Genomic DNA, 11,549 nt, shown 5'->3' on the forward strand with positions numbered 1-11,549 from the left:
ATAGGTCAAAGTACTTATCCAGATCTACAAAATCACTAAAAAATAAAAAAGTTTTTATAAATAAGGATAATACTTGAATCAACTATTGAAATTATTGATCAAATAAATGAGTATGTTTTGAATTTAATTCAAAGTAAAAATATTTATATTCCAATTCAATCAGTTATTAAGTTGTAGATGCAAATATTTTTAAACTTTATATATTAGGTGATGAAAAAGAACACAGTAATTCTAATTCTATTGATATGTGTAATGTTAATGAAGGTCAAACATTCAACATATTAACTCACCCAATTTTTGGTTTTCTATATCATAAAATTAAGTTCTTCCACACTATGATATTGTATATATTTAAACTTTGTCAAGTTGAATAACGAGGGATATCGAATTTTGAAGGATATATCAATTTCAAAATAAGAAAATTTTAAGTTCTTTCTTATACTTAGAGAGATAATTCACATATAATATGTATATTCTTAACCATGCAACAAAAAATATTACTCCATGAAAATGCACGGGTACTCGCTAGTTAGAATTAAAATCAACTCCATTTTAAAAAAGTTGTACATTCACAATTTTTTTTTAATGGATGACTTTATTCGAAGCGAGGATCATAGAAACTGATATTAGAAATGTGAACACACTTCCATACACTCTCGGTCAATTTGGAAGAAATCAAGTTTTTTTAGAATGATCATTTTTGGATTCAAATAATGAAATCATAAAGTGATGTAATAGAAAAGTTGTGTTTGCTTCTTCCAATACATCCCATAAGTTTTTTATTTTATTTTAAAAGCATGAGAATTCTTTTATAAACTATACCATCACTAAGAATCTGCAATAAGCTAAAAACCTCTTACTTTATACTCATCCTTCACTAACTTTTAGGACAGTTTTACTTACAGAATCATAATTAACATTATTTCAAACTTGCTTTCAGAAAATTTCTGGCAATAGTTTGATAATCATGAAATTGATATTGTTCAAGCTATAGCTGATATACTATTTTCCACAAAGTTTTAGTCTTGAAAAATATATTTCAAGTTTGAATAGTTCATAGTAGTATTTGATTCATTTCATCTCTCAATTATTTCCAAAATTGAATATTATAAAAGGAAGTGATGAATGGGATTTCTAAGATGATGAAGTGCATTAAAAGAATCATTCAAAACAAACAAAGGAACTCTGTTATGATTTCTGTACTAGGAAGCAACAATATCTAACCCTACAAAGAATCAATGCTTCTATACAGTGACTATTGAAAATTTATGATACAAAAAGCAGAGTGAAATTAACCACTATACATCCTGGAATGGCCAAAAAAACTGGTGTACAGTTATTCTTTGGTCCAAATTCACTGCTAAATGTTGGATCTATGCACCTTGCCATCCCCATGGAAGTGAAAGTAAGAAACATATCTTGCTGGTTGAGAGGATCCAGAAAGCATTTCCGTAACTATGGCCACGATAAATATATTTGCAGGATTCTGAGTTGAGCTACGAGAAAAATTCCCGCTGCTACCATAGTCGCAGCATGTATAAGAACGGAAATTGGAATAGGTCCTTCCGTAGCATATGCATAACTATACATGAAGAGGGAATTGGGCAGATTTAGCAATGTACACAAAGTACACTCTTTCCATGGTTGAAAGTTGAAACCAGAAGATGTGAAGATATATTATCTATGGTCTGTAGCTCTGTCTCTGACATGGTTAGCTTTAGCCGCTACCCGTGCAGTTGATCCAACAGTGTTTGGCCGCAGTGATCTCTGCCGCAACATTTCACATAGTTCAGGATCATCTGTCTTCCCCTCATACCTTATCCATTGTACCATTTCGTGATGCATGGGGAAGAACTGCATCTGAATTGCTGAGAAAGCGAAATATGGTATAAGCGTTGAGATAACCACAAAAAATGTCACAATCCAATAGGAAGGAGCCGGTGCAAGAGTTTCAATGAAGACTCTGTAAGCATTTGTGGAAAAACTCGATGGCATCGATCCGTACACCATGAGGAAAATGTACCATAGAGCAACGGAGCCCCAGAGGAAAATATGTTGAATCAAGGTGAAGTAACTTATAGCAAGTCCCATCTGCAAGTTTACAACCCAAACCACACAAGTATACATTGTTGCTCCAAGTATATCCCTCCCTGCGGTTCTTCCTTCGTCATTAAAGGCCTGAATCTCCATTGCTTTTGTGCAGAAGAAGAAAATTATTATGGCACTGATAAACCCGTTAAGCATCCAGCTGAGTATTCGCCGCCAGCTGAAGAGAATATTTTGGACACCTTCTTGATATAACATAGGAAACTGCCACATTGAACAAAAAACAAGGAATGATCATCAGATAAGGTAAAATAGGATCCCCAACCAAGCCAGTGCTCACAATATTTTAAACAGTATTGATGTAATATGCATTTGATTGATTTGTTTGAACTGTATTGCTGTGCTTTACAGTGGGATTCCTAAGGTAGAGTTTGGTAGACATGTCAGAACAAGACAGAATAGAACATGAGTTCTGTTCTGTGTTTGGTATATTCTATATACAGAACTAAACAGGACCAAACGCCTGGAAAGTAGAACATTTTTGTTCCACTAAAAGGGATGGAACCAAAGAGAACAAAACATACACTACCTAAGTGATATCAATGTCTAAAAGCAACTAAAGGTTACAATGAAAGAACAATGTAATTAGGTCTACAAGTTGAGCAAAGTATAATGTAGGAATGGTGTGGTCATTTAAAATAGTGCAAGGTTTTTCTTAAGTTTTTTTTAGGTGTTGTCTCAGCTCTTCAGTACACCAGCATGCAATTTTATAACAAGACAATAGTGAAAATTTTCATTTCACAACCATGCTAGAAACATGATGACATGTAATGTGGTGAATAGTAGGATTACCTTCAGACAGTACCGGGCAGATACATCTTGGTCAAAGACCCCAAGGGCAATCACAGGAAGTGATGAAAAGAAGACATTATAGAGAGACAAAAACCAGTCATTGTATGCAGGCTGTCCGGAGAACGATGCATACACCTCATATAAGAACACGGTAAAGCCAAATGTGACATTCTTGTAGAAAAAATAGCATATCTGTTAAAAGAAGAATGAAAAAGTTAATATAAATGCCAAACAAAGGTTTCAGATCACCTTTTAGAGCTTTATACTAAAGAATGTTGCAATCCAGATATAAGGGTGGCAATACCATTGATGAGATCCTCCGGTAACACCAATGTCCATGCACAAGAAGTAACCGTTCCAAGTAGCGGAATTGTGCAATTGCAATATCGCTAGACATAACGGCCTGCATAAGAGAGGATAAGAAACACGAAGTTGTAATTAAAGATATGGAAGCAAAAACCAATATAATAACAGAAGATGAATAATTTGTCAATTTCCTGAGTACCTGCATTCCTTCAACACCACTGATTCCAACCCCGATATCTGCTTCTTGAAGCATTCCCACGTCATTAGCTCCATCACCAATAGCTAATGTAGTTTTACCAGTTCCAGATTTGACCAGTCTAGTGACCTTCAAGAGGGGAACAAATATAAAAAAAAAAATTAAAAGTTAAATAGTACTATTATCAGAATTAGCACAATAATCATGAGTCAAACACAGAATAGACTGAAACATACAAGTGCCTTCTGCTTTGGTGACGCACGACAGCAGATAACAGATGCACAACGGACAGCAAGGTCTAGAAACATGTTCTTCATATTATCGTCCAGAGCATAAGCAAGTGATTTTCCATCAATAATCAGAGCAAATGCTTGCTGAGAAGTTCCTCTGGATGCAATAACCTGTTGCATGCCTTCAGATATCTGATTTTGTACACATTCCCTTGAAGCCTAAATCATGAGTCAACTAAGAATATCAGGACCTGAATTTTTAACTCTATAATTTCACTAACAGACACACCAAGCAATTCCTTTCAACGTAAGCAAGGAAAAGTTTTAATGAGAAAAAAATGGAAAGAAGCAGGATAACGTAATCCATGTGTTGTCTTTCTTGCATATTTTGACACAAAAGTGAACAATGCCATGCAAGTGTAGTTAACGAACTCTATCAAGTGGCTTTAAATGCAAAACCAGAATGGAACAATCAACAAAATATAAGTTCAAATTGTCAACTGCACGGAAAAGATCTTATAGGGGTATTGAAATGTTTTAAGAGAACTATCTTGTCAACTGTATAGGCTGAAGTTAATTTTACCTTGGTAATAGCCCTCTTGCCTCCAACCTTCTCCACTGTGCGAATTTCGGGAGTCTCCAAATGAATTATAATCTGCTTCATTCCTTGTCTAAGCAAACTACAAGCATAACTGCAATTGTACATTGAAGTCAATATCTTGGAAAGCAATTCTCGCACTGAAGCCAATTTTAAAAGGACAAAATTACAATAGTGTACCCAATATTGATGGCCGTCTCCATTTTATCCCCTGTCAAAACCCAGATCTTAATACCAGCTTGGGCAAGTTTGTCAATGCAATTAGGAACCTAGCAAAACAATGAGAAGCATCATGCCGAGTCCTATTCCAATTGATAAATCTTCATACATAAAAAAAATTCCCAACTCACCCCATTTTGGAGCTTGTCCTCTACAGCAGTTGCACCAAGAAGGATCAGATCCCTCTCAATCTTATCTGATACTTCCTCAACCATAGTTTCCCGATCATCACTGACTGAATTTTTTGCTTCAGATATCTTATTATCAAACTCCTTGTATTCTTCTTCATTGAGTTCACGATATGCCAATATCAGGGTTCTTAGACCCGCATCAGCATATTCGTGCACATGTTCCAAGGTTTTCTCTTCAAACTCTCTCCCGTTCTTGGCAAGCCTTTCAAACATCACACTGCATGGAAATATAACATAAGACAAGTCAATAGGCTCAAACTAAAAAGGTAAGACTTAAGAGCTCCAAAATATTGAAGGTTACAGGCTAGTTTATCACAAACCTGTCAGCACCTTTACAGAGTAGTAAAGTTCTCCCTTCTTCATCTTTCACTATCACTGACATTCGCTTCCTTGTGCTATTGAATTCTAAAACATTCAGAAGCTTGTATATCCTGGAAAATAAAATTAGTTAAGGTAGAATTAACACATTCGCCACTACTTGACTTGAAATTATATTCCAAAAGGCAGCGGCCGACAAAATGACAAAATTATGAATATTGCATCATAAAAAATTATTTTAAAAGTTCACACAAGCATCAATTAGTGTGTGTATAAATGAAATCCTTAATATGAAAAATAGAAAAGGTGGCTAGCATAATAGTTTAACCAGTTTATATCCACATCAACCAAAAAGAAAAAAAGTTTCTTCCACCAGACTAATATGTAAACTGCATGTGCCTTTCTCAATGAGAACTCGGCCTAATACTTCTCATGTTGATTAGCACCGAAAAATGCAGCAATCAATATCTCAAATTGCTAAACACATAAAGCAACTAATAAAAACTAACCTTTCAACTTTCTTGCCAGAGACTGGATTCAACTCGTACATTGACAAAGTAGTCTGAGTCCTTTTATAGAATTCAAAACCAACTTCTCTTGCTGCAATCACAAATGCTGCTTCATCTGGAGATTCAGCCTCATATGAGACATTTCCTGTGTCTTCATGCACTTCTGGTATGGCTGTATGACAGATTGCCAACAAGCGAAAAAATTTCTGGATAACAACTCTATAAGGCTCAGTAACCCAGTTTCCACTCATTATCCTTTCATCTGTAAAGTTAAAACCTTTGACGGATGCTCTTTTACCAGGAGATTCCTTTATATCACCTGATTCTGGGACATTAACATTCTCATTGATCACAGGTGAATTTCTTCTATTCATGGCCCTCTCGACCTCTGTAACACCACGGCCATAAGCTACCCCGGCAATGGAACATTTGATGAATTCCATTGAGTTGCATGTCAGAGTTCCAGTTTTATCAGAAAGTATTGTGTCAACTTGGCCAAGCTCCTCATTCAAGTTCGAAGTACGGGCATGGGCTGGTTTGTCTGCTTCTTCGTAGTACATGTGGATATCTTGATTGATGAAGACGCTCTGAAGGACTTTGACGATTTCTATTGATACATACAAGGAGATTGGAATGAAGAAGCCGTATAACATCAAAGCTGTCAAACAATGATATATCGAAGCAGCTGGTACTCTTTTAGGATCAAAGAAAATTGTAGAATTATCAGGTCTGAGATACCATCTTTTCATAACCCCATTATTATCCAAGTCATCTTCGGTTATAAAGCCAAAGGAAATAGATCCAGCAAATGCCATTATAAATAAAATACAAAACAAGAAGTAGATAACTCTATCCATCTTCCTCTCAACTTTGCTTCTCTTTGAAGGGGGGTCAGTAGAATTTTGAATAACCTTCGTATCATGGCCAGTGAACACAACAGCTCCAAATACGTAATCTGTATTACGAAGTTTAGAGTCTCTTAAAAGAAGTTGCTGAGGAGAAAGTGGATATTGTTGCTCTTCAAACTCCATGCTCCCAACAAATGAATACAGATTTGCATTTGGATCTTCACATTTGATTGTAGCTTTAAAATCACGGAACTTGAAGTCCTCGTGTAAGAAAGAAGTTATTTCCAACCCTTGTTTTACCTTCAAATTTGTTTCACCATCCAAGTTCATCGTCTCAACATAGCAGACTGCATCTTCGTAACTTGATGAAAGCAGTAGGAGGTCTGAAGGGAAGAATTCATCCTTCTCGATCTTTACTATATGCCCAACACTCAGATTCTTCCACTCGGTATATTCGAAAGTTCCATCACCTTTATGCACTTTAACTCTTCTATTGTTCACTTCAATATCCTGTAATAGTATTCCCCTAGCTAAATTATATACTCTAACATTGATATATTTCCATAAACATTGACATTTTTTGGTTCCCCAATTGGGTTACCAAATAGGTGATGCTAAATGATAACCATTTAGCTTATTCTTAATATACATAATTTTTGGTCAATTATTTTAATTCCATTTAGGTAATTAATTATACAGGAAAGACAAGGGAAAATCATAATCAAATTTGCACAAAACTTAAAATGTAGGAAATATTGTAGAAGAAAAAAATATAGAGAGACCAGTTTGAACTTTTTGTATTTTTACTTTTTTACCACAAAGTCATTTTATACCAAATTATTAAGCACTTTCAACTGCAGTTTTAATTTTTAACTTGCTGTGCCAACAAAACACAGTTTAACTTAGAATCCGAGACCATATAACAAATACTAGAATTTATGAATAAAGACATGTATAATTGAACTTGGTCCGTTTCAAACAACACATAAGTCACACCATAGATCCAAACAAAAAAACCTAGAATCTTCCTAAATAGGTAAGCCTTGGGGCATGAAAATTGACACACATACCCTTTCTGTAAACAATTTTAATCAAATTATCATCTAACACAAATGTAGAATCCTTTAGTCTCCTATAACCAAAACACTTCCATAACCTTGTAAAAAACCCATAATTTTCTTTTTAGAATTGCTGATATTCTTTAAGCCTATGAGTTGTAATAAAGTAGAATAAATATAAATATAATAAGAGACCATAAATCATATTTAAGAATAGATTAACTTTATAAATGAAACTCAAAACATGATAAAAGTGGTACCTGCTTTTTCCTACGCATATCTTCAATACCTTCTTTGACCATAGTTGCTCCAATAACAACAATCAAAGGAAGAATAGCACTAACAGCTGTATAAGGAGCAAGTTGGGTGAACGACAAGATACCGGTCACCAAGAAATAGAAATTAGCCACTCTCCTAAATTGCTCAAACAATGACTTAGGCAAGAAAGTAGCAATGGTATACTTTGTAGACCTCACAGCATTATCTGCATAGTTCCTTATCCCAACTTCGAAGTTATCTGGCTCATTGCAGAACACAACCCTCGAATAGCCGCGCCCTCCAATTTGCGAATGATCTCCCTTGAAAGATTGTTTGCCACACGCAAATGAGTAGATCTTGCTCAGATGCAATTGCTTCCTTATCTTGCCACCACCCCTCATTTTTTTGTTCTTATAAAAGAACAAAATTTGGTAATTGAAGCTCACAAAGTAGCAATAGCTGCCACTGAGAATTACCAAAACCAAAGTCCAAATTTGAAACTTTCTTAAGTCTCAAAGGTATTCCACTAATTTTCAACTCAACCCTTTGATCTTGCCCAGTTCGAATCCGGATTAGTAAGCACAGACTCTGTGCTATCCAGATGCCAAGACAATGTATTCTCACTAACCACAATATAGAATACTTACAAGAAGGAACTCACTTTGAAGTACTTACAAATGCAAAATTCTGAATGCAACACAGACTCGTCCATTACCTTCAAAACCTTCAATCCTCCGAACCCCTTTATCATAAATACCCCAGTAGATAAAAATTGAAAATTTGAAGCAAAAATCTGAAGCCCAGAAAAATAATACCTCAAAGATCCTAACTTTAATGAACAAGGGTTTAGAATGAACCAAAGGGTAATACCAGATTATGATGATGATAGATACTGACACAAAATAATATAAACACAAAAGGGTGTTTAATGAAAATATGTAAAAAGACAAAATAGACACAGAAGGAGACAGACACGTCTCAAATCTCAGCTTGGGAAAAGAATGTTCAGGAAAGCTAATAATAATACTAATAATGACTGAAATTTATTGTTGGTGTTTAATGAATTATCCAAAGTTGTTGCTGGTTTCACATGAAGAAGAAAATGAAGAAGGTGTTGAAGGAGAAAGGTTTGAAGAAAAAGTTTGATAATTAGATCTAGCATTTTTTGTAGTTTGACCCTTAAAGAGAGGCTATGTTGTTGTTGAACGCACATTACCCGTTTTCTGGAACATGACAGTTTCAAAATTGTGTTTTTCTTCTTAGAAACAACAGTGGCATTAGATGAGAAAATGGGGCATGAAAATTAAAAACCAAAAAAGATAAAAACAGAATTTTTCAACAGAAATTTTTGGTTTTTGTTGAGAAATAATGATAAAGATGACAAAAATATATGTATAAGTGAAAACAGAAAAGGACAACGAGGTTGTTCTGTTTTTTTCTTTATTCTTCTCTCTATTTCGCGGGAAAGCTTCTATGTTCATCAATGGTGACAGAGAAGACTCTCTCTTTCTCTCTCTTACCAAATAAACTTCACAGCTATTTACTAAACACAAGACAAACACTTCAAACAAAAAATATTAATAAATAAATAAACAGAAGAAAGATAAAACAAAAATATTATTTTATTTAATGTACTACTAATAATAGGATAATGAAGGTGTCTTAATCTAAATAATACTTAAAGAATAACTAAGGAATAATTGATGTACCAATCTAATCAATTTGTATTGTTTGCATGTTTCTCATTCATTTCCTTTAAAAAATCATTAAAGAAGGGTAGCACTAATAAATCTTATAAAATTATAGAAGCATGTTATTTATTTAAGGAATAAAAATAAAATTATCTACATATCATTATTGAATACTTTTTTTTCCATTTTCAAAAAATGTATTCAGAAATTAGAATAGTGGTTAAGATTTAAATGAAAGAAAGCAAAGAAAGTATCAGCTTTGTCAAATAAGTAAATGGAGTTGTTGTATTGTCCTTCATTGATATGTCGTTTTGTCTTTCAATGATCTTTTGTTTTGTATTCAAGTTAACGTGTTTTTAGTAAATCAAGTGGAATGTAATTAGAAAATAATTGTTTTCACTTACAAAGTTTTATATATTGATAATGCATTATTAATCATTCATATTTAATTATTATTACATCATCAAAACAAAATAGTAATATAAATTAATAGTGAATAAATTAATAGTTCTTTTCTTATTTCATTTTGAGCTAGGATTCAAGGATTATTGTTTTGGTGTGTTGCATTGAATAAGGTGGAAGGAAATGATGAAAAGAGAGATAAAAATGAAGATTAATGGGAAATGTACAAAGAGATACATGTACTATTTGTTTGGTAGTGATAAGAAGCAAAGAATAATGTAATATTGGATAATTGCAACTTATTGAAACTTCAACAATGGAAGATAAGCAATGTTAAGGAATAATGATATAATTTGAGGATGAAAAGTGTTTTTTTCACAATAAAAAGTTGATTTTTTTTGGATGGTAAGAATAATATTCTTAAGAAGTAAACTAAATGGATAGTCACTTGAAAAAGAATAAACCGATGTTAATTTAATACTTTCCTCCTAAGCAGCATTCCATGCAATTTTATTTTCTGATTAAAGATAGGGTAATGAATGTATGAATTAAAAATAGAGTAATGAATGTATAACAAATCCTTCTCTCTTTTTCTTCCTACTATTCTGTGCTAAAATATTTATTATTAAAGGGGGTTGCAATTATTGAGTGAGAGTTTTGGTTATATTCTCACATATCAGCCTATTTTTAGTTCTCACTCTTCACATTTGTTTTGGATACTAAATAAATAGATGTTTTACATCTCATTTGTATGAGTAAAAGATAATTGAAAACAAATATTACTTTTAATGCACTAATTAAGATGCTATTTTTTTACGCCATCAACCAATTACACTATATATATGGTGTAAAAAATCTTCGCCCTAATTAGAGTTGCAAATGAGTGAAATTATGTGTAAATATTCGAATAAAGTTCATTAAATGATCTTGGAATGACGTTCATTATTTAAAAGAGTAAAGTATTAAGAGCTAATGAATAGCTATAATAATATATTATATATATGTATATGTAATATATTTGCATAATTCATCTTGGTACAATTAGATTGAGAATTCTAGAATTTTGTTGTGTTGAAAGTTTATATTCTTTTTTTTGTGTAATGATGGTAAGAATATGACATTGGGAATCACGCATATAATGTTTTATAAATTATGGATATAAAATTATATATTTTTTCTTCCTATTTTTATTCTTCTAGCACAAGTAGAATTATAATGTTAGCCGTTAATAAACATAAGAATAATTTTAAAAAAAGTGTAGAGGAAAAAATTAGTCAAGCCTTAAATGTGCTATCTTGATAAATAAGGTAAGTTCAAGTTTTAAATTTAACATGTTCAAATAAATAAGTCAAATTTAAATTTTAAATGTTTGTCTTGTCTAAGTTATATCCTACCCTTCGACACATGATAACATAGAAAGACTTATTCAAAGATTTATGAACATGGAAATAGTTAATAAAACCTAGCAAACACACACAAAAATTTATTTTTTTACTAAAATTTAGTCATAAATGATAGTATAAAAACACAAATACACTCATATCTAAAAGTGACATATTGTATGTGTTTTTGTGCAAGTTTTTAAACATGGTAATATTTTGCATTTATAAATAAAGTTTAAAATATATGTACTGATATGGTGAAGTTTTTTACATTGCCAGTATATTATCCACTAATTATTTGTAATACTTTTATTTGAAAGTCAATTATAATTAATTTGTGAATGATATAAATTTATTAACAGTATAAAAAATACTTATTATCAGTGCATATATATTAAATCTTTTTAAATACGGACGATGGTGCTTCAATTATGTGACAATTGTT

At 32.6% G+C, this 11,549-nt stretch overlaps 1 protein-coding gene across 3 annotated transcripts; it reads right to left on the minus strand.

The window, feature by feature from the left end:
- Nucleotides 1,130-9,161, minus strand: LOC109356976 (putative phospholipid-transporting ATPase 9). Of its 3 annotated transcripts, none has more exons than XR_002108811.1 (12): nucleotides 7,632-9,161; nucleotides 5,466-6,823; nucleotides 4,959-5,069; nucleotides 4,579-4,855; nucleotides 4,409-4,497; nucleotides 4,214-4,322; nucleotides 3,637-3,849; nucleotides 3,404-3,529; nucleotides 3,203-3,301; nucleotides 2,899-3,090; nucleotides 1,621-2,310; nucleotides 1,130-1,459 (listed from the first exon to the last, which is right to left on the minus strand). XR_002108811.1 is itself a non-coding variant. In XM_019600642.1 (11 exons), exons 1-11 carry the CDS (start codon nucleotides 8,028-8,030, stop codon nucleotides 1,678-1,680), a joined length of 3,606 nt encoding a protein of 1,201 aa, XP_019456187.1. In that variant the 5' UTR covers nucleotides 8,031-9,161; the 3' UTR covers nucleotides 1,130-1,677. The 3 variants fall into 3 exon arrangements, 1 of the variants encoding a protein (XP_019456187.1); XR_002108812.1 differs by having other exon boundaries at nucleotides 1,130-1,489; nucleotides 1,620-2,310; XM_019600642.1 differs by having other exon boundaries at nucleotides 1,130-2,310.

Source organism: Lupinus angustifolius, chromosome LG09, assembly GCF_001865875.1.
Source record: "Lupinus angustifolius cultivar Tanjil chromosome LG09, LupAngTanjil_v1.0, whole genome shotgun sequence".
NCBI classification, from domain to species: Eukaryota; Viridiplantae; Streptophyta; class Magnoliopsida; order Fabales; family Fabaceae; genus Lupinus; species Lupinus angustifolius.

Excerpts from the sequence above, each read along its gene's own strand:
- LOC109356976 (XM_019600642.1), bottom strand. The coding sequence starts at position 8,030 with ATGAGGGGTGGTGGCAAGATAAGGAAGCAATTGCATCTGAGCAAGATC. Across the intron at positions 5,070-5,465 it reads TCTGGCAAGAAAGTTGAAAG|GATATACAAGCTTCTGAATG; the intron begins GTTAGTTTTTAT and ends TTTATTTTCCAG. Across the intron at positions 4,323-4,408 it reads GAGACGGCCATCAATATTGG|TTATGCTTGTAGTTTGCTTA; the intron begins GTACACTATTGT and ends GTACAATTGCAG.